At 31.5% G+C, this 26,461-nt stretch overlaps 4 protein-coding genes and 1 long non-coding RNA gene across 8 annotated transcripts; 2 read left to right on the top strand and 3 right to left on the bottom strand.

The window, feature by feature from the left end:
- The first annotated feature begins 515 nt into the window (after nt 1–515).
- On the top strand, nt 516–8,459 carry LOC123885112 (probable protein phosphatase 2C 8). Its single transcript, XM_045934368.1, has 3 exons — nt 516–1,419; nt 2,232–2,337; nt 7,797–8,459. Exons 1-3 carry the CDS (start codon nt 721–723, stop codon nt 8,105–8,107), a joined length of 1,116 nt encoding a protein of 371 aa, XP_045790324.1. The 5' UTR covers nt 516–720; the 3' UTR covers nt 8,108–8,459.
- On the bottom strand, nt 4,660–6,863 carry LOC123885121. The gene is made up of 2 exons (XR_006801081.1): nt 5,875–6,863; nt 4,660–4,884 (listed from the first exon to the last, which is right to left on the bottom strand). It is a non-coding gene; the product is annotated as an uncharacterized LOC123885121 (long non-coding RNA).
- A 3,956-nt stretch (nt 8,460–12,415) lies between the features above and the next one.
- LOC123881625 (polycomb group protein FIE1) lies at nt 12,416–18,566 on the top strand. 4 transcript variants are annotated; one of them, XM_045930356.1, is made up of 14 exons: nt 12,416–12,699; nt 14,950–15,218; nt 15,324–15,389; nt 15,530–15,652; nt 15,881–15,961; nt 16,042–16,134; nt 16,256–16,331; nt 16,721–16,800; nt 16,868–16,939; nt 17,496–17,555; nt 17,643–17,739; nt 17,953–18,016; nt 18,097–18,156; nt 18,244–18,566. In XM_045930356.1, the coding sequence occupies exons 2-14, from the start codon at nt 15,039–15,041 to the stop codon at nt 18,311–18,313; spliced, it is 1,122 nt and encodes a 373-aa protein (XP_045786312.1). In that variant the 5' UTR covers nt 12,416–12,699; nt 14,950–15,038; the 3' UTR covers nt 18,314–18,566. The 4 variants fall into 4 exon arrangements, with proteins under 4 accessions (XP_045786312.1, XP_045786324.1, XP_045786304.1 ...); XM_045930368.1 differs by having other exon boundaries at nt 12,422–12,699; nt 14,947–15,218; XM_045930348.1 differs by having other exon boundaries at nt 12,422–12,757.
- Nucleotides 18,567–18,763: 197 nt separating this feature from the next.
- On the bottom strand, nt 18,764–20,611 carry LOC123902996 (probable 6-phosphogluconolactonase 4, chloroplastic). The gene is made up of 3 exons (XM_045952845.1): nt 20,216–20,611; nt 19,577–19,712; nt 18,764–19,430 (listed from the first exon to the last, which is right to left on the bottom strand). The coding sequence occupies exons 1-3, from the start codon at nt 20,566–20,568 to the stop codon at nt 18,960–18,962; spliced, it is 960 nt and encodes a 319-aa protein (XP_045808801.1). The 5' UTR covers nt 20,569–20,611; the 3' UTR covers nt 18,764–18,959.
- A 3,726-nt stretch (nt 20,612–24,337) lies between these two features.
- LOC123902662 (probable 6-phosphogluconolactonase 4, chloroplastic) lies at nt 24,338–26,461 on the bottom strand. Its single transcript, XM_045952441.1, has 3 exons — nt 26,038–26,461; nt 25,535–25,670; nt 24,338–25,211 (listed from the first exon to the last, which is right to left on the bottom strand). Exons 1-3 carry the CDS (start codon nt 26,385–26,387, stop codon nt 24,741–24,743), a joined length of 957 nt encoding a protein of 318 aa, XP_045808397.1. The 5' UTR covers nt 26,388–26,461; the 3' UTR covers nt 24,338–24,740.

Here is a 26,461-nt window from a genome sequence, read left to right as displayed (position 1 = left end):
ACTATGACCCATCCATCTCTTTCTCTTTTATTTTGGTCTAACTTAGATATTTTATTGCCAACCATAAATTGGTCTAATTAATTTTTTTTTGGATATTTTAAGTAGTTGTTTGGATGTTCGATTTCCTTCGTCTATATTTAACAAAAATTTAGTGGAAGGAAGAATCCATTTTGTATGATATACAAGTTTTTTGAAAAAGATTAGTTATTATTAACGATAATAAAAATTTCTTTATATTTACGTCAAATAATAAGTTATTAAAAAAATATTGAAGACAGAAATTATTAATCAAAACAATATTGGAAATTTTTTCCAATTCAGAAATCAACCATAGTTCAAGTAGATTTTTCTTTCCAAATCCCTTATATATAACTTTCTTCTTTTCTTCGTTTAATATTTTCCTTACCAACTGGTCCCACACAAACACAATGTATCACTTTCCCCCAACATCAACCTTCCACGTACCCACCTTTTTAATCTAAACCGTCCACGTCTCCTTCACAAAAATCCAGTTTACTGGTCCTTTAAAATTCCACCTGTTACCAGATTAACCAACTCATTTGAAATCAACGGCTCGGATTCATTGTCCTTCAGATCTCGCAATCAGCCACTTTAAATTTGCGTCTTCACCTCTACCGCCGTTTTTACCAACACTTCACAAAATTATTATTCGTATTGTTTTTTTCTGTTCTGTTTTCTTCTTTGCATGCAAAAACGACGATGAAAGACACGAAACGACACTCGTCGGAATCGACTCTCCGACGTGTGGATTCTGTTGAGGCAGTTACGAAATTGGAGAATGTTCACCGGAGGAGGTTGAAAATCCGGAGAATGAAGTATAGTTGTCAAACGAAGATCCACGTCGGAAATGACACCGGCAGTGGTACGGTGACGGAGAATGAGCGACGAGAGATTCATGAATCGGTTGAGATATCGCTATCTTTAGCAACTTCCTCATCATCGGAGGAGGAAGATCGGAGCTCAAAGCGAAATGGATCAGAAGTTCTATCGTACGGTTCGGTGTCTACGATAGGCACTAGGAAGGAAATGGAGGATGCGGTGAGTGTGGAGATAGGTTTTGCGGTTAAGGATAGTGAGAAGTGTGATTTTTTCGGTGTTTATGACGGTCACGGCGGAGCTCAGGTTGCAGAGGCGTGTAAGGAGAGGTTTCATCAGGTTGTGGCGGAGGAGGTGGAGAGATGTGGGAAGGATGATGAATGGGATTGGGAAAGAGTGATGGAAGGGTGTTTTGGTAAAATGGATAGTGAGGTGGCAGGTGATGCAGCTGTTAGGACTGTGGGGTCCACTGCTGTTGTGGCAGTTGTTTCCACGACCGAGATTGTTGTCGCAAATTGTGGCGATTCTAGAGCGGTTATGGGAAGAGCCGGCGAAGCTGTGGACTTGTCTACTGATCATAAAGTATGTATATATTTGCTTTTTCTAAATTAATTTATATAATTATGGGATATTTTAAGCAATTAAGCTCGAACGCAGATCCTTCAGTAAATAATTTGTAGTATTTTTTATTTGATTAATTATTTTCTAATTTAGATTAGATGTTATGTTATGACTGTATATGATTCTAAATTGTGGTGGTAGTTATGCTACGAATTTTTATATCTTATCGAGAGATATGGTTAAACCGCGAGTTGATACAATTACAATTGCATTTGCGATACCAAGATATATTACTACAAACCTGTTGTATTGTGTATTAATACGATCAACACAAATTTAAACCTGACTAAAAGTACTAGTCTACTAACGACCTTACTCGAACATGATTTGTTTTATATGATTGTACTACTGTGTTCTTGACTTCTAAGAAGTACTAGTCTACTACATTTTAAAGCTAGGGCAACTTTTTTTTTTTTGGAAAATTTTGACATTAACTTATAAGTATCTTGTGTACAATTGTGTATAAATCAGTAACATTGAAGAGTTCAACTCAATTCGTTGAACTTAAAAAAAAATTCACTTTAATTTTTAATTTGATAATTCCAAGAATCCAAGATTGTTGGTTGGCGGTTGCTAACTAATGTACGTTAGGACTTAGGAATGTGAATGTGCAATGTCACTCGCATGTACTGTATGTTTATAGACAATCAATTATTATTTTGAATATTATTATTATTTTTAAGATTTGAGATCTTATATTGTACTAGTATGCATGTGTTGCATTTAATTAAGTAGATCAATCTTTGACATATTGGTTTCCTTGCTATTTACAGCCGGACAGGCCTGATGAGTTGATGCGCATAGAAGAAGTTGGTGGAAGGGTCATAAACTGGAATGGCCATCGTGTTCTTGGCGTTCTTGCCACTTCCCGATCTATAGGTTTGTTTCAAATTTTAATTCTTCATGATATAATGATCATTAATCAATGCATGGGATTTGTTAGTTAATGTTAATCCATGTTTATGGGATTATCTCTACTTGCTTGTTTTTGTTACATGTATATCTTTTCCGTTTGCTGTTTAACGACCTTTTTCTCTAATCAGCCATCAAAAAAGCTCTGCCTTTTTTTTAGAATATATAGCAGAGTAATTTTGACCAAAGAAAAAGAGAGATTTTTATAGTAGTTTAATCATATGCGATGGTTGATTTTAAATCTTTAACCAATCAAGATGTGACACAATGTTCATTAACTAGTTAGGAACCCGTGCAACGCACGGGCGAGGTTGCACGGGCGAGGACGATTAAATATATCACTTAGACATTTTTTTTTTTCTTTTTTTTTTGACATAATAGACAATTGGTTGTTAATATAACATAACCATATAAAAAAGACATAATAATATAATTGTTGTTATACTTAGAACATAAACCAACAAACAAACAACTTCCACTTTTAAAACCTACAATTTCTTCTATACAAAGTTGTTTCCATAGATTGAGATAACTTGAAATTCCTTCCCTTCAGCATCCATATAGGACACTCCCCGTGTTTTGTGTCAATAAACTGTCACTTTTAAAACTTACAATTTTTTCTATACAAAATTGTTTCCATAGATTAAGATAACTTGAAATTCATTCCCTTCAGCATCCATATGGGACACTCCCCGTGTTTTGTGTCAATAAACTTTTACTTTTAAAACCTACAATTTATTCTATACAAAATTGTTTCCATAGATTGAGATAACTTGAAATTCATTTCTTCAGCATCCATATGGGACACTCCTCGTGTTTTGTGTCAATAAACTTTTACTTTTAAAACCTACAATTTCTTCTATACAAAATTGTTTCCATAGATTGGGATAACTTTAAATTTATTCCCTTCAGCATCCATATGAGATACTCCCCGTGTTTCGTGTCAATAAATTTTCACTTTTAAAACCTACAATTTCTTCTATACAAAATTGTTTCCATAGATTGGGATAACTTGAAATTTCTTCCCTTCAGCATCAATATGGGACACTCCCCGTGTTTTGTGTAAATAAATTTTCATTTTTAAAACCTATAATTTCTTCTATATAAAATTGTTTCCATAGATTGAGATAACTTGAAATTCCTTCCCTTCAGCATCCATATGGTACACTCCCCGTGTTTTGTGTCAATAAATTGTCACTTTTAAAACCTACAATTTCTTCTATACAAAATTGTTTCCATAGATTGAGAATACTTGAAATTCATTCCCTTCAACATTCATATGGGACACTCCCCGTGTTTTGTCTCAATAAACTTTCACTTAAAACCTACAATTTCTTCTATACAAAATTGTTTCCATAGATTGTGATAACTTGAAATTCCTTTAATTCAGCATCCATGTGGGACACTCCCCGTGTTTTGTGTCAACAAATTTTTACTTTTAAAACCTATAATTTATTCTATATAAAATTGTTTCCATAGAATGGGATAACTTGAAATTCCTTTAATTCAGCATCCATGTGGGACACTCCCCGTGTTTTGTGTCAACAAATTTTTACTTTTAAAACCTACAATTTATTCTATATAAAATTGTTTCCATAAAATGGGATAACTTAAAATTCAATCCCTCTATAATATTGACATTTCAGGGGGAGTGCCACAAAAGATAGCGTGTTGTAAGAATTGAACAATAGTGACAAAATTTTAACTATCAATGGTCTTTCGTTTTGTTTTCTTCATTTCAACTCAAGGACTGCCTATTGCCTACTACTCTTTGTTCCTTTTCAAAGTGAATGTTTACACTATACCAAAGAAATTTTTCCAAAATAGAGAAAGAAAAAAAAAATTAAAAATTAAGACAAAACTATGCTTCACTTACCTCATTTTCTTGGTATTTTTATGTTAGTAGACTTATAAGTTATATCTATATCCATTAAAATATAATATACTTGTAATCCTACACTACACTACAAAAAAGAAAAGAAAAACGCCAGTACTTCTATGTTTTTCTCACATATTAACATGTTCTTTTGGTGAGAATGTGGTATGAGAGGCAGTAATTCTCAAATATTTTGTGCAGAAATTAAGCATTACTTCTTAGATAATAGAAATGGAAATGTACTTCTTCAAATATTTTTCAATGTACTTGTTAAGAAATAGAATGAAGTTATTACTACAACTAAGGTTACATAATTCACTTACCCAAGGATAGAAAACATAATAAGAAAAAAAAATTAAATCATAGTTTTCGTAAAACCCTAAAATACATAACTTTTGTCTAACTCCAAATTCAAATTTAAGCCATTGCATAATAATCTCTTCAAATATAGAGTCAACAAATTGAATGTGTGGTTTTAAATGTATGATAGCATATATGTACATTACACGATCCTCCCTATACTATGCATCAGTTTTACCATTCTATTCCTTTTTCTTCTCCTTATCCCTCAACGTTCTTATCATGTGCGTCAGTGTCTTATTCTATCTTCTCAAAAAGCATACCTACTATAGGTGCACCTGCAATAAAAGAAGTGTGTCAAATATATGGTATGAAAGTTGAGAAAGTAAAATAACAAAATGCAACATGTTTCATCCAATAGTAGGTCAAATATATGGTATGAGAGTTAAGTAACAAAAGGAGCATGTTTCGTCCAAAATACATGCCCCAGTTTTTGTGTAAAAGCTCCCAAACTTGAAACACAATTTTCTTAACTAATTCAAAGTCTTATATAATGACAATAGAAACCATAGTTCATGTGTAGAAAATGTAACATAATCAAAGCAAATATAGAGAAAATAAGCTTAATCCATTATTGCAAGCCTTGAACTCATTGGGTCATGTTGAAGGGCATATGCATGATGCATGGTTTTTAATATAACAATCCTAGAGTTTATCTATCAAATACTTCTTAGCAAACGATATGTGTTGTTAGATGCAGGACAGTGAAGATATATGGATGCCAAGCTAGCTGCTAGCATGCATGCACTGATAATTGACACCACAAAAAGCCATATGATTAGAAGCATCATTGAGCTATAAGCCCCTTGGTATTTCTAAGTAAAATAATTACAAAAATCTAAACCTTAGATGGACTACCAACTATGATTGAACACACATCACATATAAATTATTCCAACACTAACCCAAATCTGATCTGAACACTGCCAAGTCTGATTGACAAATTGAAAGTAGCTATAATTTTCATATGAGATTGACAAACAAAAAATGTGCAGAAAGTAGCTATAAGAAACGGATAGAATCATTTCAAGTCTCATTGATTCACTAATTAGCTTTAAGAAACAAATAGATTGAGCCAAGACTTAAACCATTAGCTTTAAGAGGCTTGCATATGTTCTATACTTAGAAAACCTTTTTTTAATATACTTAAATTAAAAGACCTTAGAAGTAATAAATAGAAATTAAAGAGGATAAAGTATGACCTAACCAAATCAATTATTGATATTGAAAAGCAAAGGGGGTAAAATTTGAATTTCAAATATTCTTACCAATAAAGCATGGAAAAGTGTTGATGGGGGAAGAGATTTGATTTTGAGAGTCTTGAGGAAGAAAAAGCCTTGTAAACCAGCTGAACATTGCCAAAAGATGTGGAATTTTTTTGTCTGAAAGTGTTTCATAGTTGACTTGTGTCAGGTTATCTGCCATGAATCAGAGTCAAAACCTCACAAAATAGAATAAATTAAAGCAATCTAATGACTTGTGTCATTTTAAGCCAATGCAGGTTATAATTTAAAAGTATGGAATAAATACACCTGATCCTTATAACAAAGGAGAGCACACTTATGTCGAGTAGCCACAACACTAACACCAAATCAACTATGAAGTATCATGTATATGCCTAAACTTAATGGATCATAAACAGATTTTATTAAGTTTAATTTATGATATAGTGAATTCCTCTAGTTTCAAAATTGGAAGCGACTTAGCTACATCCAAAGAAAACTAATCCTTTCAATTACTTTGTTCTCATCCTCACTTCCACTTACTTTTTCATTTGTCTATTTCCTCATCCTTACACTAACTTTCCAATATATATTCTTCCTCGCTAACATCAGACTGAATACACAAAAGCTACACTTAAAACTAAAGATAATTTCATCTGATAATTTTCTATATTAAAATTAGAACCACAAAAAAAAAAAACAGAAATTAAGTTCTTAACTAATCCTTTTAAAATTAGCTACACTTTTTATTTTTTTTTGGTACATATGTTGATTAAGTTCTTAACTCTCATGAAGAGGAATCTAATAGAATGTGATTCATTTTTATAGTACAAAAATACAAAACAAGTTTGCCACATGTTTTGCGTATATATACTGATGTTTGAATTTTAAAATTATTAAGAAAGTGTCTGATTATTAAATTCTTTGAAGATTAGTGGACGGAAATAAATGATTAAATATTACGATTCTTGATATATTCTCTTCTTTATTCTTTAACAATCAAAATATTCTTGACTTGTTCTTAAAAGTACTACTTGTTCTTGTGTCTGCTTATGGTCAAACACGTGGAAATTTCCAATGTTATAAGAATGTTGCATAAATATGTTTGATCGCAAGAGGAATCCTTTTATCAAATTACATGGAAACTTCTAAAAGTTAGGGTGTAAGTCAGCAAAGCTATTTGTAAAGTATTCAGCTCATTTTGTTAAATATTTGATCAAAGCGGTTTTTTTAATCATTTGGCTAATTGGCTCAAGTTTTGAACTCTTAATAATTTGGCCGAGAGTTCGATTCGTAGTGCAATTAAAGTTATATCGATGGATTAATCTATGCAGTTGTCGTAGAATAAGATTTCAGATACTTGAAAAAAAAAAAAAACAGTTTTCGGACTTCTCTCTAAGTCTAGGGAAAAAAAATCAAGTCCAAAAAATCTGCTAAGTTATTCTAGTCTTTGCTATTTGTATTATAGACTTCTTATAGAAATATATAAAACTTTAATATTATAAAATTTAAATTAATTTAAATTTTTTATTGTATTCAAAATTAAGAAAAGTGTGCATAATTAAAAAAGTGGAGATATAAATGAATTTAACAATTAGTCAAAAAAATGAATTTAACAAGGCAAGTCCAATATTACTAATTTTTAACAAGTTAAGCTTAATTTTTTAGTTAAGCCCGATTAAATTTGTTAAGCTCAAATAATTAATTTTTCATAAGTCAAACTCAAGTTTTAATTAGACTCTTATTTCCAGAGTCATGAACATCAACTTTTGAACATAAAAATCAAATCAATGATTTATTTATTCTCAACAAATAACAAATTAAATCGATTATGAGTGTGATTTGTGAAATAGATTTAGAAAATATTTACAAAGAGTTGAATGTATTGTATCAAATGATTCAAATTAAGAATCATTTCATTAAGAATCAATTCTATTTGTTCTAACTATGTAGTTTAATACTTGCAGGAGATCAATATCTTCGACCATATGTAATATCGAAACCTGAAGTCACTGTGACAAAGCGAACCATCGATGATGAATTTCTCATACTAGCAAGTGATGGCTTGTGGGGTGTCATATCTAGTGAACTTGCTTGCCAAATTGCAAGAAAATGCTTCAAAGGCCAAATTAGGAGAGTTTGTCATGGGGTTGGTAATCAAAGTAGTCGTGCTGCTGAAGCTGCAACACTATTATCTGAGATAGCATTGGCAAAGGGTAGCAGAGACAATACCAGTGTCATAGTAGTTGACCTAAGAGGAACATTAACATCTAGTTGACGCCTCTATTTTCAATCAAGGTTGTGCACCCTTTGACCTAAGATATTATTTCGTATATATATATATATATATAATATGGTAATTAAGTCGCGTAAGAAATATAATCTCTAACACACTCTTATTAGTTGAAATTTATGTGAGTTTCTTCGCATTCGAAATCAATTTCGCCACATTAGGAATGAGACATGTGTGTTAGTGATTATCCAATAATTGATGTAAATTATTGTATTGTTTTATCATAATTGATCTGGGAATTGTGTGAGAAATTGAACTTGAAAAGTTTGTACATAATCGTATCTCAATTTTGAAAGGAAAAAAAAAAAAGTGATCTAGGGATCCATATTCTGCAAAACTAGCTAACCGGTTTAGATCTTCATATTTTCTTCTCATAGAATAGATCTTTCATATCTTATATGATAGGAATAAACTTGTTGTGAACTCTTTTTTAATTACTATATATACCACACCATGAAAATATTTTTACCATTTTTGAAGAAGAAATGAAGTTAGTAATTAAAAAGCTAATGTTAATTCAAGAGTCAAAATAGAAATTTTATAAGGAATTTATTATATTGTTAGATTCACCTTTTAATTATAAGCGATTTATTAATTGTTAGATTCATCTATTAAATGTGCATATACTTTAGTTACTTTGATTATAAATATAAGTAAAAGTTGGTCATCAAATATACATAAAATTGGTTAAAATAAAGTTAATTTATATTTGATATAAAATTTTGATCTAATATATCAATTTTGTTTGATTAAAATTTGTTTATATTTTAAACAGGAGCAGTAATTAGTTGTTAACAAGACAAATAAAGGACAAAACAAAACACATGTCAAACACTTTATCAATGCAAGCTCGAATTTCATTCTAAAAAAAATAATTGGAAAGCCAGCGGGCAAACTCGCCTTGCCCCTGCCCAATTTTTTAAGCAGGCTAGGCGGACCGGGCCAACTTAAGATGGCAAGTTGAAAACCTTAGCCCGACCCGCAAAAAATGGCAAGTCAAATGGGCCGGCCCGGTGGGCCAAACCCATTTTGCCACCCCTAATTATGAATATGCATGTAACTAGGGGTGTACATGAGCCGGATTGATGTGTGTTTGACCAAAATTAAAACCCGAACTACATAAGATACTTCGAATTGGGTCGAAAAAAATATCCACCCATTTTAGCATTAGTCCGGGTTGGATAAACTCACTTAATTCCGGGTTGGGTTGAGTAGGTAGTGGGTTATTCAAAAATAAATTTTTAAATTAAATGACTAAATAACGAATCATTATATATTTTTTTTATAAAAATAACTCAATCTTTTTATTTTCTTAAAAAATAATGTAACCTATTTTCACTGTTTCTTAGCATCATAAAATGATAATATCATCATATTTTTTTTCTTAAAATAACATATATTCACTATTTTCAAAGACCGTGAAGTGCGGAAGAATAATGTGTTTGCCTTTTGAAATATACACACATACAACTTGTTTTGGAAATTGGAGTATTGAACATTGAGTTTTTCTTTTTTTAATGATCAAACGGCAAAAGCAAAATCCTTGGTATTGGTATGAAAAATATTTCAAAAAAAAATTAGGGTCTTGCTAACGAGTGCCCAAGGAGCACTCTTTAAATATTCAATTTAAGGAAATAATATATGCAAAAAGTGAAATATTTCAATTTCCAATGCGTTGACTTCGTACATTTTCATAATTTTTTCATAAAAACTTACTACTTAAGATGCTTAAATAGTGCATCGGGGACACTCGTTAGCATTTTCCAAAAATTATTGCAACATTATATCAGTGGGTCGATGGGTTCTTTGGGTATAAGTCTGGTTTTGCCTGAAACTCGATTTTTTAATGAATTTTTCATTTCGAAATCCATGTACACCCAATGACCCGAACCAACCAACTTTTTTGGGTTGGATTGAGTGGATTTGAGCGGGTCGACTGTATTTGTCGAACCCATGTAAACCTCAACATCTAACTAATTATCTCATTACATATTAAGGGTCTGTTTGGTGCGCTGAATAAGATAGTGACAGAATAGGATATAAAACATGATAAAGATATGATATGATATCAGCAGGATAACAGTTATCCCCAGTTATCCTATCTTGTGTTTGGTGCACACATGATAGCAAACATGATAATTATTATATAATGTTTTTAATACATACTTCCTCATAATAATATGATAACGTGTATAACATATTTAAATGACAAAATTACCCTTGTATAAGAATTGTTATTTTTTAAAAATTATTTTGTTATACTTTGAATTTTATAAATAAAAAATATAATTAAGTAATCAAATACCTTTATATAATTTTAAATAAAAATCATGAGAAAATAATCAAGCTTAATTTCTTATATGAATTATGATCAAATAAATAACTCAATGATATATTACTTTTTTTTAAAAAAAAAACTCAATGATATATACATGTTAGATAAGCTAAATAAATATATGATATATCTCATACGTAAATAATAAAATTAACATTGCAAAATAATTATATTTAATTTGTTATAAAATTTAAATTAAGTAGAATTTTTTAATAATTATTTTACTTTAAAATATTGTAATTTTAGTAGAATTTCGATTTTTTAGATTATATAAATTACAAAATTGCCCTTGTGAGAAAATCACATTTTTTTTATATTTAAAAATTAATTATTTTATTATTAATTTACTATCAAATTATTTTATTATTTATATTTTATTAATTTTCATTTTTTATTTTAAAATATATTTTATAGAATAAATCAGTAATTTTTTTTCTCTTATCCTATCCTGTTAGTAACCCAGCTCAAATTCAGGATAAGAATTTTAACTAAATAGACAAGATAAGATAAGCTTCAGGATTAACTTATCATATCCTGCCGTGTCACCAAACACTGGATTGAGACGGAATATGATACAGTTATCATATCATGTCTCTTATCCTGTGCACCAAATGAGCCATAATATTCTTAACTTAGCAAAATAAAAATAAAAATTGATATTCATTCATTCATATTGATCGAGTACATGAGTACATTAAATACAATCACATATTCAACATCACTAAAAAAATAAAAGATGAATATTCAAATAAACTCCCAACATCCAATGTAATAACATACAATGACACAATCTCTAGAAGTAATATGATAAAATCAAAGTAACTAAAATATCCATACATCCGAATTTACGAAGTTGATGTCTATATCACTTATTGAATTTGTAAAAGATTGAGGTGACCTTTTCATCACATTAGTTGTGAATTAAGTTCAAAACTCCCTTCGAAACTTATATGTAAATTTCATTAGATTTTTACTTTTTTGTTTTTTTAGAAAAAAACTTAGATTTTTTCACTGTGTTTGATATTGGATGAAATGTTATATTTTAACTAATTTTTTTTTATGTAATATTAAAACTACTCCCTCCGTTTTCTTAAAAGTGTTCAGTTAGAATGATAACACCAAATTAAGAAAGTGAATTTTTTCACCCTATCTTTCTATTATACACTCATCTTAATTCACCAATAAATTCATTTTTTTTACCTAGTACGTACTCATCTTATTTAAATCTTCAATGAACCATTATTATAAGTAACAAATTCTGTTTAAATTGCTTGTTTCCCAGGTAGCCCCTTGGTTGAGGAGTCACTTTGCAACCTAAATGTACTTGGTTTGAAACTTGACATTAGCAAAAAAATTCTGTTTAAATCTGAATATAACAAGGAAGCAACAAACTCTCATATCGTAAAAAAAAAAAGAAACAAACTTTCTTTCAAATATATATATATAAAAATATATTGAAAATGATAACAATAATTGACAAAAGGTATAATTGACAAATCGTATCCTTAAAACACAAACTGAACAGTTTATTAGAAACACTAAATATGATAGAACTTGACACTTTTAAGAAAATGGAGGGAGTAAAATTGAATTGAATGTAAAGTGAGTATTTTTAGACAACCTAAAATCAATTAAAAAATAATTTAAAGTCAAAGATTAATTGTAGAAGTAAAAAGTTACGGTTAAAATTGAATTATTTAAACTTATCTGTCGACATAAATTTCATGAAATTACTCGAAAGAACTCATTAAAACAATTTATAAAATTTTCATAAGTTTTTCAAAATTATTTATGAAAACAACTTATATTTTTTTTTTACTCACGAAAACAACTCATGTAAATTTATATTTTCATAAATTTTTCAAAATTACTTATGAAAATAACTTATATAAACTCATGATAATTAAGCATATAGGAGAATGTTATAAGTTGCAAATAAGCTGTTTGTTGAACAAAATCTTTATGACATGATTGTAATTAATTTTTGAAGCAAAAAAAATCAATTCTCGAAAAAAAATGTCACCATCATCCTTTAGCTTTTGAATTCTCTAAAGTCTAAATTCTTAATTTAATACAAAAATACTTTATGAAAAATTTGAGATAATTTGAAACCCTAACTCTCCGACACCAACAATCGTCCATCACCAGATTCTCCTACTCTCCTCCACGCCGGCCACCGTGCGCCGTCGCATGAACAGTAGGGAAGAACGCTGATCACTTCCATGGCTCTCACCACTCAGAAGTAAGCTTCTCATTTTCATATTCTCTCTCAGACTTTCACTTCAAGCTTTCAATTTCAGGTTTCAATCTTGTTCTCACTCTCAAAGTTGTTTATTTCTTTATATTTGTGCTCAATTTGCAATGTTAGTTACACTATTGTCTAGTAAAGTTTCCATTTTTGTAACAATCTTAATGTTTCCTTGTACATATTGTGAAATGATTATTTTCAATTAGTTCTCTTAAAATATAGTTACTATTTGTGAAATCATTCATCATTTGCATTTGATTCGAAATGTTTGATTAGTAAGTGCTGGACATTGAATTTATGAGAGAATATGTTCCTTGTCTCCTCTTTGGTTGCACACTTGGTATTTGATGAAATGTCAATTTGGTACAAAGTTTTTTGTTGCAAGTCAGAAACTAAAAGACTTGGTAAATGTTTGCTTGGGCGGTCATTTTAGTTTCACCGCACATTTTGACATGATGCTACAATTTCCTGTTTGGATTGGCTTATTTGAGCTTATCTACTAACATAAGTTTTGTGATACTGTTTGGGAGAGCTTATGAAAATAACTTATGACAATTTTCATAAGTTTGTTTCAGCTTATTTTCATAAGTTCTCTAATATAGTGTATGAAATCAGCTCGTAGCATATGTAAAAACAATTTATCTTGATTTTATCTTTTGCTATAAAAATAGCTTATGTAAGCTTATACATAAGCGCTTGTGCTAAGCTGGTAATAAGTTGTTTATCCAAACAGGCCGGTAGCTTTAGTTTCACCACACATTTTGACAATTTTGTTTAGATTTTGTATTTCTTATTTTTTTTCAATTGGACGGCCCATCACATTTTGCCCGTAGTATGACTACCCCAATACACCCCCGTCAATGATATAGCTATTTTGACCCTAACTCACAAATTTCAAAGATTATATGGGTTAAGAATAAGGCCAATCAATGATGGGCCATCCTCTGTTGATCCAATATTAAATGTATATATATTCACCTAGGGTTTTCGCTTCGGATGCTGTTGAATCAATTCGAAGCTCCTGTGTACTCGATTTCTTCCTCCCTTCTTAGGTTATTATCGTTTTCTTGCTGAATCTGTTTTTGTCGCAGTTGTAATGTTTCTTGATTGGCATTTTTTATGAAAGACACACTGCAATATATTTCTTTGTTGATATTTTTTATGTGAGCAATTTTAATGCTCAGATTTTTTAGGTAATAACATCGTGTAGAAATTTGATGGGATTATTATATCTCATTTATTTACTTTTATATTGTCGATTCGAGTGGTTTACTTGTTATTATCATGTTCTCTTGGCTAGTTTCATGTGGGTTCTGATTTCATCAACAAACTTAATGTTCTGTCTCTTTTTTCTTTCTTTCAAATTTCGCAGATCGATGCAGAAAACATTGAGTTTTAAGTTCCGATGTAGATATTTAAGTTTGTTGTTCATATAGGCTTGATATCCAATTCAGCTGGCAGCTTTTTATTTGGCTGTCAACTCCGAGTGTTTCTGAGATTCGGATTATTGAGAATTTCATATCTCGTGTCTATAATAATTCCTCATCTGAGTCTAAATCGTATTGTAGATTGCTTATTTTACTACATGTATACTTCTCAAGTCCAGTACTTAATCCTACTTACTACAAAGCAAATATGAAAATGTTCTAGAGCTACTTGTCCATGTTCGGTGTGGAGTTTCTGCATATATTTGTTCTACAAAATGATGTTCACTGCTAGTGGAAAACAGACAAAGAAAAATGAGTACATTATTTTATGTCATGTCAATGAATTTTTTTTTATTATTTGTATAAAATTTGTACATATATTAAAGTGAGTTAGGCAGTCAACCCACATGGCAAACCTGATGATGAAGGCTTGAGACCTTGGAGAGTGTGCTCCTCTCAAGGTCTCAGGTTCGAATCCTCCCAGTGTCACTTCCTGTGTTGGACCAGTCCATACAGAGCAAAAGCTCTGACTTTAACTGGGCTCCCCACTAGTGGACGGTTGGATTGGTGTCCCAAGAATTAATCATCCTTGAGCCGGATACCAAGTCTTATAAAAAAGTGAGTTAGGCAGTCATGGAGTGCGCCAAGCACATCAAATGAATAGTGGATATTTTGTTTGCTCCAATTTATGTTCCTTGGGCTGGGCTTTGTGGCCCTCTGGCATTTTAATTGTAGTTGTTTCCTGGTTTGATCAATAATCGTATTATATTTAATAATTTGATGTGTTGATTTTAATTATACTACTTGTTAATAGCAGGTGGGGAGACAACAGCAATTCTTCGGTAGGAAGAGGAGAGAACTTGTTATTTTGAAACAGCATATTTGAAACTAAGTTGGTAGTTAGAAATGGTGAAGTTGTTTAATTTGGGATCTGAACCAGTGATTGGTAACTTGAATTCTTCAAAGAAAAGAGAGTATAGAGTCACCAATCGCCTCCAAGAGGGCAAGCGTCCTCTATATGCTATTGTTTTCAACTTCATTGACTCCCGCTACTTCAATGTTTTCGCCACTGTTGGTGGCAATCGGGTTCTCTTCCTTTTTCTATTCTTTTTCCATTCAATTCTATCATAGCCTTTTTTCCTTGCACTTGAAAGTTTCAATTTTTAACCCTTTATCTTTTTCAATTATTAGGTTACCATTTATCATTGCCTTGAAGGAGGAGTTATTGCTGTATTGCAGTCTTATGTAGATGCAGATGTAAGCCAACACTCTACTCTCTTCTGTGCTAACATTTCTTTTCTTTTTTTAATTTATTTTTATTATTATTATTATTATTATTATTATTATTATTACCTAAGAAACTGCATCAATTTTAATCTATTTTTTCTGTAGTCCAGAAGGATGAATCTTTTTATACAGTGAGCTGGGCATGCGATACTGATGGGAATCCATTTGTTGTGGCTGGAGGAATCAATGGTGTAATTCGAGTCATTGATGCTGGCAATGAGAAGTTACACAAGGTATTTTTGCAGTAACAATAATGATAGTTATTGTTCAGTCTATTTGCAGAAGAGGAATCAGATTATTATATTTTTTAAATTTAGTATCGGTAACTAGTTAGTTTGGAGTTTTGTGGTAACTGATGCTAGCTAAATGCCTTAAATTAATTTGTTTTAATTCAATAATATTCAAAAGTATTAGTAATGTAATTCTTCTTGCTCCTTGACATGATACCGTTCTCTCTACAGAGTTTTGTTGGCCATGGTGATTCCATAAATGAAATCAGGACTCAAACGTTGAAGCCATCACTCGTGCTATCTGCCAGCAAAGTAAATGTCACCTCTCTCTGTTATTTCACTAACTAAAGAATCATTTATCTTTTCATGCAATAACTTGTAAGGTTGACCAGGATGAATCTGTTCGGATATGGAATATTCACACCGGAGTATGTGTTTTGATATTTGCTGGAGCTGGAGGACACCGTAATGAAGTTTTAAGTGTTGTAAGTGTATTATGCATCTAATATATCGCCCCTTTCACTTGATAAATTACCAAATTGTGGTGATAATCGAAGTTTTGACATTTGTTTACTAGCCCAAGTAACTTTATATTTCTTACTGTAGGATTTTCATCCATCAGATATATGTAAGATTGCCACTTGCGGCATGGATAATACTGTAAAGATATGGTCTATGAAGGGTAAGGCATTTAATTTCATGTCGGCCACTAATGTTCCATTGGTTTGCTTTTGTTTACCCTTTATACCATATAGTTGAGTTTCATTGTATCTTCCATAATGTAATGGATGGTACCATATAGAAAAGATGATAATTATACCAGGAAAGGTCGCATAATTTTCCCTAAAAATAACTATGACTGTCTATGTAATGTAAACACTCTTGGATTATCACATTCAGAAAGTATAAATTTGTAAAATTCGTGCACTCTTTACTACTATTTAGAGTCAATCTCAAAATTAGATTTAGCTATGAAGGGATCACAGGATTTAAATTGACAACAGGGGTAGTGTACCTAATGTATTATTTTCTTTTTCATTGTAAACCATCTTTGCCCTCATGTTATTGCAGACTTCTGGGGCTATGTAGAAAAATCATTCACATGGACAGACATCCCTTCAAAGTTTCCCACAAAATATGTGCAGTTTCCTGTAAGTAACACTTTATTTTTATCACATATATCACGTATCGTGTCTAATAAATAGTATCTAATTTCAGGTATTCACTGCTTCAGTTCATTCAAATTATGTTGATTGTAATAGATGGTTGGGCGATTTTATCCTCTCAAAGGTGAGTGTTTGCTCATTCCACCGTCAGTCTACTTGCCGCAGGAAAATAAGAGTTTGATTTGTTGTAGGAAAAATGTTCCTAGCTAAAATTTACACGATTCCCAAATACAAACAGTAAAAAGAATCATTAAAACGAGGAATATTGGATTTCAATAGGAAGTTAGAACCTGGTTTAAGTTTAGAAATGTTATGCTTCCATGCTATCAGCTTCATGAATCAGTTATAAAATCAGCAAGTTCCACAGCTATTACTACACAGAAAACTATTTTTTGACCATTTTATGGTATCACTTTGGTGCTCAGTACATGGGAATTAGCGGAGCTTTATTGGACTTGGTAGACATGCAATTTATTTTATGGACTACTTTTCCTTTTTGTTTGGTTTAAGCATACTTGATTTTTGTCTGCAACCCTTTAATAAAATAAATAAAAGTAATTCAATAGTTGGGAGGGAGAAAGTTATGAGGCTTTAGGTGAGTTCATTTAAGTGAAAACTTGGCTGTGCATCTGTGATTTGAATATTCTCTGATTTCATAGTGTTATACATTCTGTTTCCAGAGTGTTGACAATGAAATTGTCCTGTGGGAGCCAAAAGTGAAGGAACAATCTGCCGGGGAGGTTAGTTAGAACTATCATCTGTTTCTTTGTATTTGTATGTGTGAAGTTTTGTTTTTAGCTTCAGCCTTTCTATTTTTTGTTGTTTAGGGCACAGTCGACATACTTCAGAAATACCCTGTTCCTGAGTGCGATATATGGTTCATCAAATTTTCTTGTGATTTCCATTTCAATGCAGCTGCAATAGGTAAGGGTAACTAATTGCAAAAATTTCATATTTTCAATATTTTTATTTTTCTAATGCACAGCTTTAGTCCTATCGTGACAAGAGGTATGTATTACACATTTTGTTCATTGCAGATTTGTAACAATTTTAAGTAATCTTTTGTTAGCAAGTTTTGAATTTTGTGCTTTTACTGTGTCTTTATATTCCCTTTTTTTCTTCTTCTGGATTTGCCAGGCAATAGGGAAGGGAAAATTTTTGTTTGGGAATTGCAGTCAAGTCCTCCTGTTCTTATTGCAAGGTTCGTTTTCTAAACACTTGTTTTAATGGATTTGATTTGTATTTGATCAAATTTTTATGCTAAGTATGAGTCATCTTCAGGTTGTCGCATGTTCAATCAAAATCTCCAATCAGGCAAACTGCTGTGTCCTTCGATGGAAGGTGATTTCTTAATATTTTTGGTGATGCCACTCTTAAATTTGATGGAATAATTTTCTTAACTGCAGTTTTTCTTTTGTTATGTTGTAGTACTATTTTAAGTTGCTGTGAGGATGGGACAATTTGGCGCTGGGATGATTTTTCAAACTCTGAAGCTTAACTTATTTTTCGTGCACTATCGACATAATGTGCTCAATATGTAAAACGACAGGAGGTATTTTTGGTTTATGGGTTAAAACTCGTCATGAACATGAGAAGCTGGTTTATTTGGTTTACTCGATCAATTGAGTGGATAATCTCTTTTATGTTTAAGTTTATAATCGAAACGTTTATTGAGATCTCTTTGGTTAACAATCATTTTGAAAGAAAATAGATATATATGAAGTGCAATGTGTTGCTTGCAATGGTTTAAATGGTTAGATTTATAAGTTTTGAAATAAATAGTTATTACAAATGCAAGTAGCAATATTATTTCTTGTTGGTAACATTTTCCAAATATTGGAAAATTTAATCATGTTGCAGTTACTAAAAATTAATTTTCTCCTGTAAAAAAAATAATTTTAATTTTTAACTCCAACAGAAAGATTGTCAAAAAAATGGATAAACTCTAAACAGAAAGAACAAATCATTTTATTATTGACTAATAAATATTCAATAATGCCATCATTAAGTTTTCAAGGACATAACACAATACATCTCTATATGTTTTTCCAAAGATCAAGAAAGCCTGCATAATTGGTTCAAAAAGCATCTTAAAATAAATAAAGCATATTAATTATTATTTGCATATGTATAATCACATGCATCTACTCCTTAAACAATTTTGAAGCAGCACCTTTGTCCAAGTACCATTTCAATTCCCCTTCAATAGGTGAAACCTTTTCAACAGGCAACACAACAGTTTTCTTATCATCCTCAAGTGCAGTGTAAACTGCAGTCGATTTACCTGCACCGGTAACAACCATTGCGACATTGGAAGAAGCGTTGATCACAGGAAATGTGAAAGTGATTCTCTCTGGTGGTGGTTTTGGTGAGTCATTGAGGAAAGTAACCCATTTTTTATCCTCATTGAGAAGAGGATGCCCTGGGAATAAAGATGCAACATGTCCATCTGGACCCATACCTAGGAGCATGAGATCAAATTTTGGTAATCCATTGGTTGATGCTATCACATTGCTTGTAACCAAGCGTCTTAGGGTTGTTTCATAAACATCAGCTGCTCCATCAGGTGGTAGGGAATCATCAATAGAATAAACATTGAGATTAGGAATTGGAACCTGTCAAAAGAATAATAAAAACTATGGTTATACTAATAAGAGACCTCACTAAAGATAGACAATACGATTTTTTGACTGGAATTAACTATCCGCAAACTTGGTAATTCTTTGCACCGATGATTAGGGATGGAACATGAATGAATTACCTTGGAGAGAAATCCATCACTGGCAAGCTTATAGTTACTTTCTAAATGATCCTTTGGGACGACTCTCTCATCAACCCAGAAAACATGCCATTTTGCCCAATCTATGGTTTCAGCATATGGAGATTCAACCAATTTCCTGAAATCAAACATAAAATATTGACAAAGCTTTTTGCTCATATCACGGCAGCAAAGCGCTTAAGGTTCTCAAATGACTCAATTTAGTTTTTACTTATATTTGAAGTCAAAGAGAGTAATTGATACGCAATATTTCAAGTAATAGAAGTTTTAAATTGTAGTTGCATTATAAACATGTACTACATTGTCTAGAATTGTGACCAATTATATATGTTTAATGTGGTTTTAATGATGGTCGTGTTCAATTGCAGAGACTAATCATTGATGTTATTGTTCATATTTGCGGTCGAGTAGGTCTTTTATTAAAAATATGTTTGCAATTTCATTTAAATGATACTAGACTATGTAACTTTAAAATGGCATGTAGCTAGTTTCAATTAGCTAATAATGTTTCAAACTCAATTTAAATTTAAATTTTTAGTGATATTTTGTCAAATGTTACATAATTAATAAAATGTTACTAAAACTCTTATATACAAAAAAGTGTTATGAGATTATACTCACCTAAGGTACTTGATCAATGATCCACCAGACAAAGCAACAGTGAAAGCACCTCTTTCTTTGGTATATTTGTTAGAAAGTTGAGCAACATCATAAGCCAATGACACAGCAAGATGTTCCTTACTAAAAACTTCAACATTCTTATACCCCTTTTCCCACTTAAGTGATGCCTCAATTTTTCCAGCACGTCTATTTGGTGAAACCACTTTATTATACCTTAGAGGTTGAAAAGCAATTTTGTTCCCAACTTGATTTGGTAAAATTGATGTCTTTAGTGATAGTGGATTTGATTTTTGTGCACAAAATAAACTACTTTGGAGAGTACATGAATTAGACAAAATTGTTGAGAAGGCCATTTTGTGGTATCTTAATTAAGATTTGAGTATGCTATGCAAGTATAGATTAGGTTGTTTATCATGTTATTTATATGTTACATGTTATATTCTTTTTTCAATGTTAGAAGTAAAGCAAATAGTACGGATCCTTTTGTTACTTCACGGCAAGAATCAAATAAAACAAAGGGGAAAAAACTTTTATCCTTAGATTATATAATTTGTTTTACTCATAAATATCTGTATTTTTGTTCTTGATGCTATTATTATTGAATTATTTTGAGTAATATATATTTTTTACTTATAAATATATCACTACTTTTCTTGTTCATACCAAAAAAAATACTTCAAACTTTCGTCTCACCTTATTTTTATATATCAAAAAAATTTAGGGTGGAGGGATGATGCTCTAGTTCAAGACAGTGAAGACCTTAGGGCTCAAAGAGCGCTTACAAAAGTATTTACATTTACCTTCCTCCAAAGACATTAGCGGAGCTCAAACCTGTGACCTCTCAAATTTTAAGATTTTAATTTTTGCTTTTAATTCTAGTGGCATTAGTCTTACAAAAATTCCGTGGACATTAGTTAAAAATATTTTAAGATATTGATAATGCTAGCTACATCATAAAAATAGATCATATGATACTTGTCACGTGGGTTTAGGTTAGACATGCATATATTTGGAGTTCGAATCTCAATCCCTACATTGCATATTAATATTATAATATTATATCTCTACCAACTGAATTTACCTCCCTCTGAGAGTACAAGCGAAACTTGAACTTAGGACCTCCCAATCGAAGACATGTACGTCTTTTTACCGCTAGATTAAATCCTTAGAATTAACATAAATGTTGTTTATGATGCTTGATATTTTATTCTTTTTCATCAGCCGAAGTAAAGCTATTAAAGCTAATCATACGGAGAATACCAAAAAAAGAAGAAACAAATGATATTGATCCTTTCGTAAATAACAAGCAAGGATCAAAACTTCTCTTTTAGATCAAAACTTCTCTTTTACAATTGCATAGTTAATGTGAAATTCTTCAGAATATGTTTCCTTCATTTAAAATTAAAAATATGTTTTTTTATCAATTATATTTTTTGTATTATGTAATCATTATCTATAAAACCAGGATTATAGTAAAATAGGGATTTTTTTTTTTTTGATACAAAAGTAAAATAGGGAATTGATAATATACTGATTAATTAAAGAAACTTTTTTTTTTATTTTTAAAACTTGGTATCCAGTCTTAGAACCGACTAATCCAAAGGGAACAATCCCACCGTCCATTTGCAGGGGTCCATTTAAAGCCAGAATTTTTTTTTGCTCTGTATGGAAACTTAACATAAGATTATCTAATATTTGTTATGTATTTTATTATGTGACATTCATGACCTACCCCATTAAGCAAGTTTATATAGGTGAAGAATTAGTGTTTCCGAGAAGGAAGCGAGGATGACGATGTAAGTTATAGACTTGTAGTTTTTTTTTTTTTTTTGAAACAAATACTATTATAAAAGAGAAAAAACCTCAGCCAGGTCTTATATCGTTTTGGATAAAGAGGGCTATTTGAGGGGGTACATTAGATAACTAGTTTTTATTTGGTTCAACTAAAGCCCATTTAGCCAAGTTGTGGGCAACCCTATTTGTAGTTATGTTGGTAAGAGTTAGTTTGCATTCCGTAAGGGCAGGCGGAGTTTAGTTCCTGCAGCTAGTAATGGTTTTTTGGTCGGTGATTATGGTGAGCTTCCTGTTCTGGCATGTGAGTTGATTTAAGTCTCACATTATTTAAAAAATTGAGATTTGTCACTTTATAAGTAAGATAATTTATAAGTCTAATACCTTAAGATTTTGGGTTAAGATATGATGTCTAACTCATTTTTATAGTTCCTCTGAACCCAATATGGATGATCCCTCTACTGCCATTGGCGGATCTAAGTACGAGGCATCGGGGCTCAAGCCCCCACAATGAAACACAATTTTTTTCTAATAATAGTAGTATATATTTTTTAATGGAACAAAATATTAGAATTTACCTCTTAATCTAACTTACACTTACATATTTAATACAAGTTTATCTTTTTACTTTTTAACATTTCATTAACTCAATTTCTACTTTTTAATTTATTTTCTATAAGACCTCCAACTCTCCGATCAAATCTTTCACACAATGTGTATCTCTTAATTTTACTCTTCTTATTTCTTTGTAGCCTCTCCCAACAAATTCTCTGATGATGATTAATCATAGCTAAACACAGCAGCAAAAATTTTGTATCAATAACATGATAATAAAAAGAAAATCAAAGTTTCATCTAAAAAAATATTTTCATTGGTTGTACAATAATATTTTCTAGCCCCCAATAAAGAAAATTTCTGGATCCGTCACTGTCGACTACCTCGGTCCCCTAACGCTTTTGGGACCCAACTCACCTTCAATCCCTCTCTATTGTATTCAACATGATTTTCTAGTTTTGTTATTTTGATCCCCAATTTTAAATTCTTGAAGATCTCGTGTTGTTCGTATATTTTGTGAGCTTAAAAACCTTGTAACTATTCCATAATTTCAAAGAATGAATTATAACGATGCTTTATCTTTTAGCTACTACCAAATTTGGACTTCAATTTTATCTTTTTGTGACTCTACAAACGACTATTTCTCTTTTTATAAATGATCCAACAACAAGTTAACTAAATCGTCTGAAAGTAAAATTATATCTCTTCTAAAATAAATGAGACATACAAAATTGAATTGCATGAGATCGAGTATTATTAGGTAGAATGCAAGATACATATACACCTGTTCATTTAAGAATTGCTCTCCAAAAGTAATAAAAATTCGCAATTAAAAAACAAATGATTAGATAAATAAACCACCATAATGTTTCTATCTAAAGATAAATAAAATAATCTTCTAATTCGAGAACAAAAAGGACCACCCTCCAACCACCTATTCTTTCAAAAAAAGCATATTTTCTTCATTGCCCATCTGTCTCTTAACGTTTCTACAACCCAACTCCGATCCTACCGGTCAAACTACTCCTAATTTGCATATCGACGCCTTACCCCCCATCTGAAACTCTACAATTAATATATCAACCCATATTTAAAAATCAATATCCTAAACGATAACACATCTTTTTCCACTAGCATCCTCCAGCATCATTTATCCGGTAAAGTTAAATTGAAAGCCTCGTACCTCCTTTATCCCGATCAAGACACATCTTATCCAAATTAATTAATGAATCTTCCTAAAATTGGTAACGAGCACAAGGCACATTGAAACCAAATGGCCAGCCATGGAGGGATCTCGATTTTTTCACCCCAAAAACCTTTCTCCTTATTCTATCGACAAAAGGAGACCAAAAAGATAAATAAAAGGAACCTAACCAATTAGTTGTATATATACTTTGTAATTCTGATGCAGATCAATATTATATTTTTTTTCCAACTGTCCTAATGGAAAGAGTGTGTGGAGTAATTGCAGTTTTTCTAATGTGATTTTTGCTGCCACTAGCTAGTAACAAACAACACCTTTGCAGTTGAAGTTTTTTTCAGTCCCTTCAACATCTTACACAGACTGAAGCGTCTCTGTTTTCTTGTACGAGCTCAAGAGCCAAGCCCGGCTAAACAACTGGCAAGCTACCCTAAAATACAGGTCCGGTGCAGGCCGATAATAAAGTTGGTATTGACATGTGTATTAGAGATGAATTATGATTCTTTAGTTCTAGCTAAAATTGAATGGTAGATAAAAATAGAAAACAACATAGTGCAATAGTATATATATATATATATATTAAATAGATAAATATCATTATTATTGCAGTTAATCATACATAATTTGCTCCTTAAAAGCACACACACATTTTTGGATACTTAAACAGTATCCAAGTACATTCAAAAAGAGAGGAAAAAAGACATTAGTATAACATCATATAGAAAACTTAATTAATGTTGAATCATGACGGGTAGTCCCATCATATTGCTTTATTTAAATATATATAACGTAGCAACATTTCCTCTGAAATAATCTTTTCAACACTCTCTTTTACCTCGTGAAATTCATGTAGTTCGCACGATCTTAAAAGTAGTTCTCGCATAAAGTGTCAAACCTACCTGAATTTCACTCGATAAGAGATAGTGTTGGAAAAGAGCGTTAAAGTGAATGTTGCTAGCATTAATCGCATATTCTCATCTACCTATAGAGCCTTGAAGCAGCACCCTTGTCCAAGAACCATTTAATATCTCCTTCAGGATTAACCTTTTGAATAGGAAGCTTATCAGCATTAGGAGATTTCTCAAGTGCAGAGTAAACTGCATCAGCTTTACCAGCACCAGTCACAACCATTGCAATATTCGAAGAAGCATTAATCACTGGCAACGTAAAAGTAATTCTCTCCGGTGGTGGCTTAGGCGCATTCTTGAGATATGTAACCCACTTTTTAGTTTCGTTCAAAGCAGGGTACCCCGGAAATAGAGAAGCTACATGTCCGTCGGGTCCCATGTCTAATAGCATAAGATCAAATTTTGGAAATTCAGTTTGTGATGATGTTGATATCACATTGCTTGTTACTAAGCGTCGAAGAGTTGTTTCGTAAACATCAGCTGCTCCATCGGCGGGTAAGGCATCGTCAATTGTGCTCACATTTAGAGGGGGAATTGGTACCTTCCAAATACAATACAACAATGTGAATAAATTCTTATAATCGTCGGATTGTTAAATTGGTTTTTGATATGCACAAATTGTGTAAAAAAAAAAAAGAAGAAATTACACTGTCAATTAATCATAACTATTAATATTTAATTTTTATCACATGCACCTCAAAAGAAAGTCATCCGGTTGGTGATTTGTAATTATTTCACGGTATAAAAGATTTTACACTTTCGGTGCATAAAAATTAATCTCAGCTACATATAACTGTGCAATGCGTACAATAAACAAAAATTGTATGTATGTATGTATGTATGTATGTATGTATATATGTATACCTTGGAGATGAATCCATCGTTAGCAAGTTTGTAATTGCTATCTACATTAGTCTTTGGCACAACTCTCTCATCCACCAAAAATATGTGCCACTTAGACCAATCAATAGACTCACGGTATGGAGATTCAACCAGCTTCCTGAAAAAATTGTAACATTAAGAATTTAGTCATAATTAACTTTGCAAATCTTCATGCTTGGTTTATTATATGTGATCATCACTAGTTAATTACCACCATTTTATTTGTGAACTAAAAATGAAAATTTTCTATATGTTTCAAATTCCTTAACTCAAGAGTAAATGATTTGGATTATGTGTAGTCGAAAATTTATGAATATCAACTATCAGATGAAGACCAGATGATTTGTATTTTAAAATTTATTTATTGGAGTCAAAATACAAGTCATCAGATTTTCATCCAACCGTTGAAATCTATTGACTTTGTGTTTTCCACGAATGTCGGGAATTCAAGTTAAAGATGATAAGAAAAAGAGGAAACAATATACCTGAGGTACTTGACGGGTCCAGGAGACAAAACAACAGTGAAACGCCCCTTCTCTCGAATGTATTTTTCGGAGAGCTCGGAAACATATTTGGCCAAAGACACAGCAAGATGTTCCTTGCTTAGCACATGCACATCCTTGTTGTTATTCATTGATGCCTTAACTAAGCCAGCAGCATGAATTCTCTTAGATTTCACTTGAATTGGAGAAGACACATTGTGTCTTAGAGGGTTATAGAGATATTTTTGTCCTAATTGAGGTGACATAGTTGAGGATTGTGTTTGTGACCTATGTTTGGAATGTAACATGCTTTGAGGAGTGCATGAAAGGGACAGAAATGTGGAAGTAGCCATTGTGATTAGTTAGAAACGCTTAGTTGAATTGAATATGTAAATATTGGAATGTTGCATTATAATTGGTCATTATA

The sequence above is a fragment of the Trifolium pratense genome, linkage group LG1 (genome assembly GCF_020283565.1).
Source record: "Trifolium pratense cultivar HEN17-A07 linkage group LG1, ARS_RC_1.1, whole genome shotgun sequence".
Taxonomy (NCBI): Eukaryota; Viridiplantae; Streptophyta; class Magnoliopsida; order Fabales; family Fabaceae; genus Trifolium; species Trifolium pratense.
Note: the sequence above shows the minus strand (reverse complement) of the source record. Positions and strands in the feature narration are given on the sequence as shown.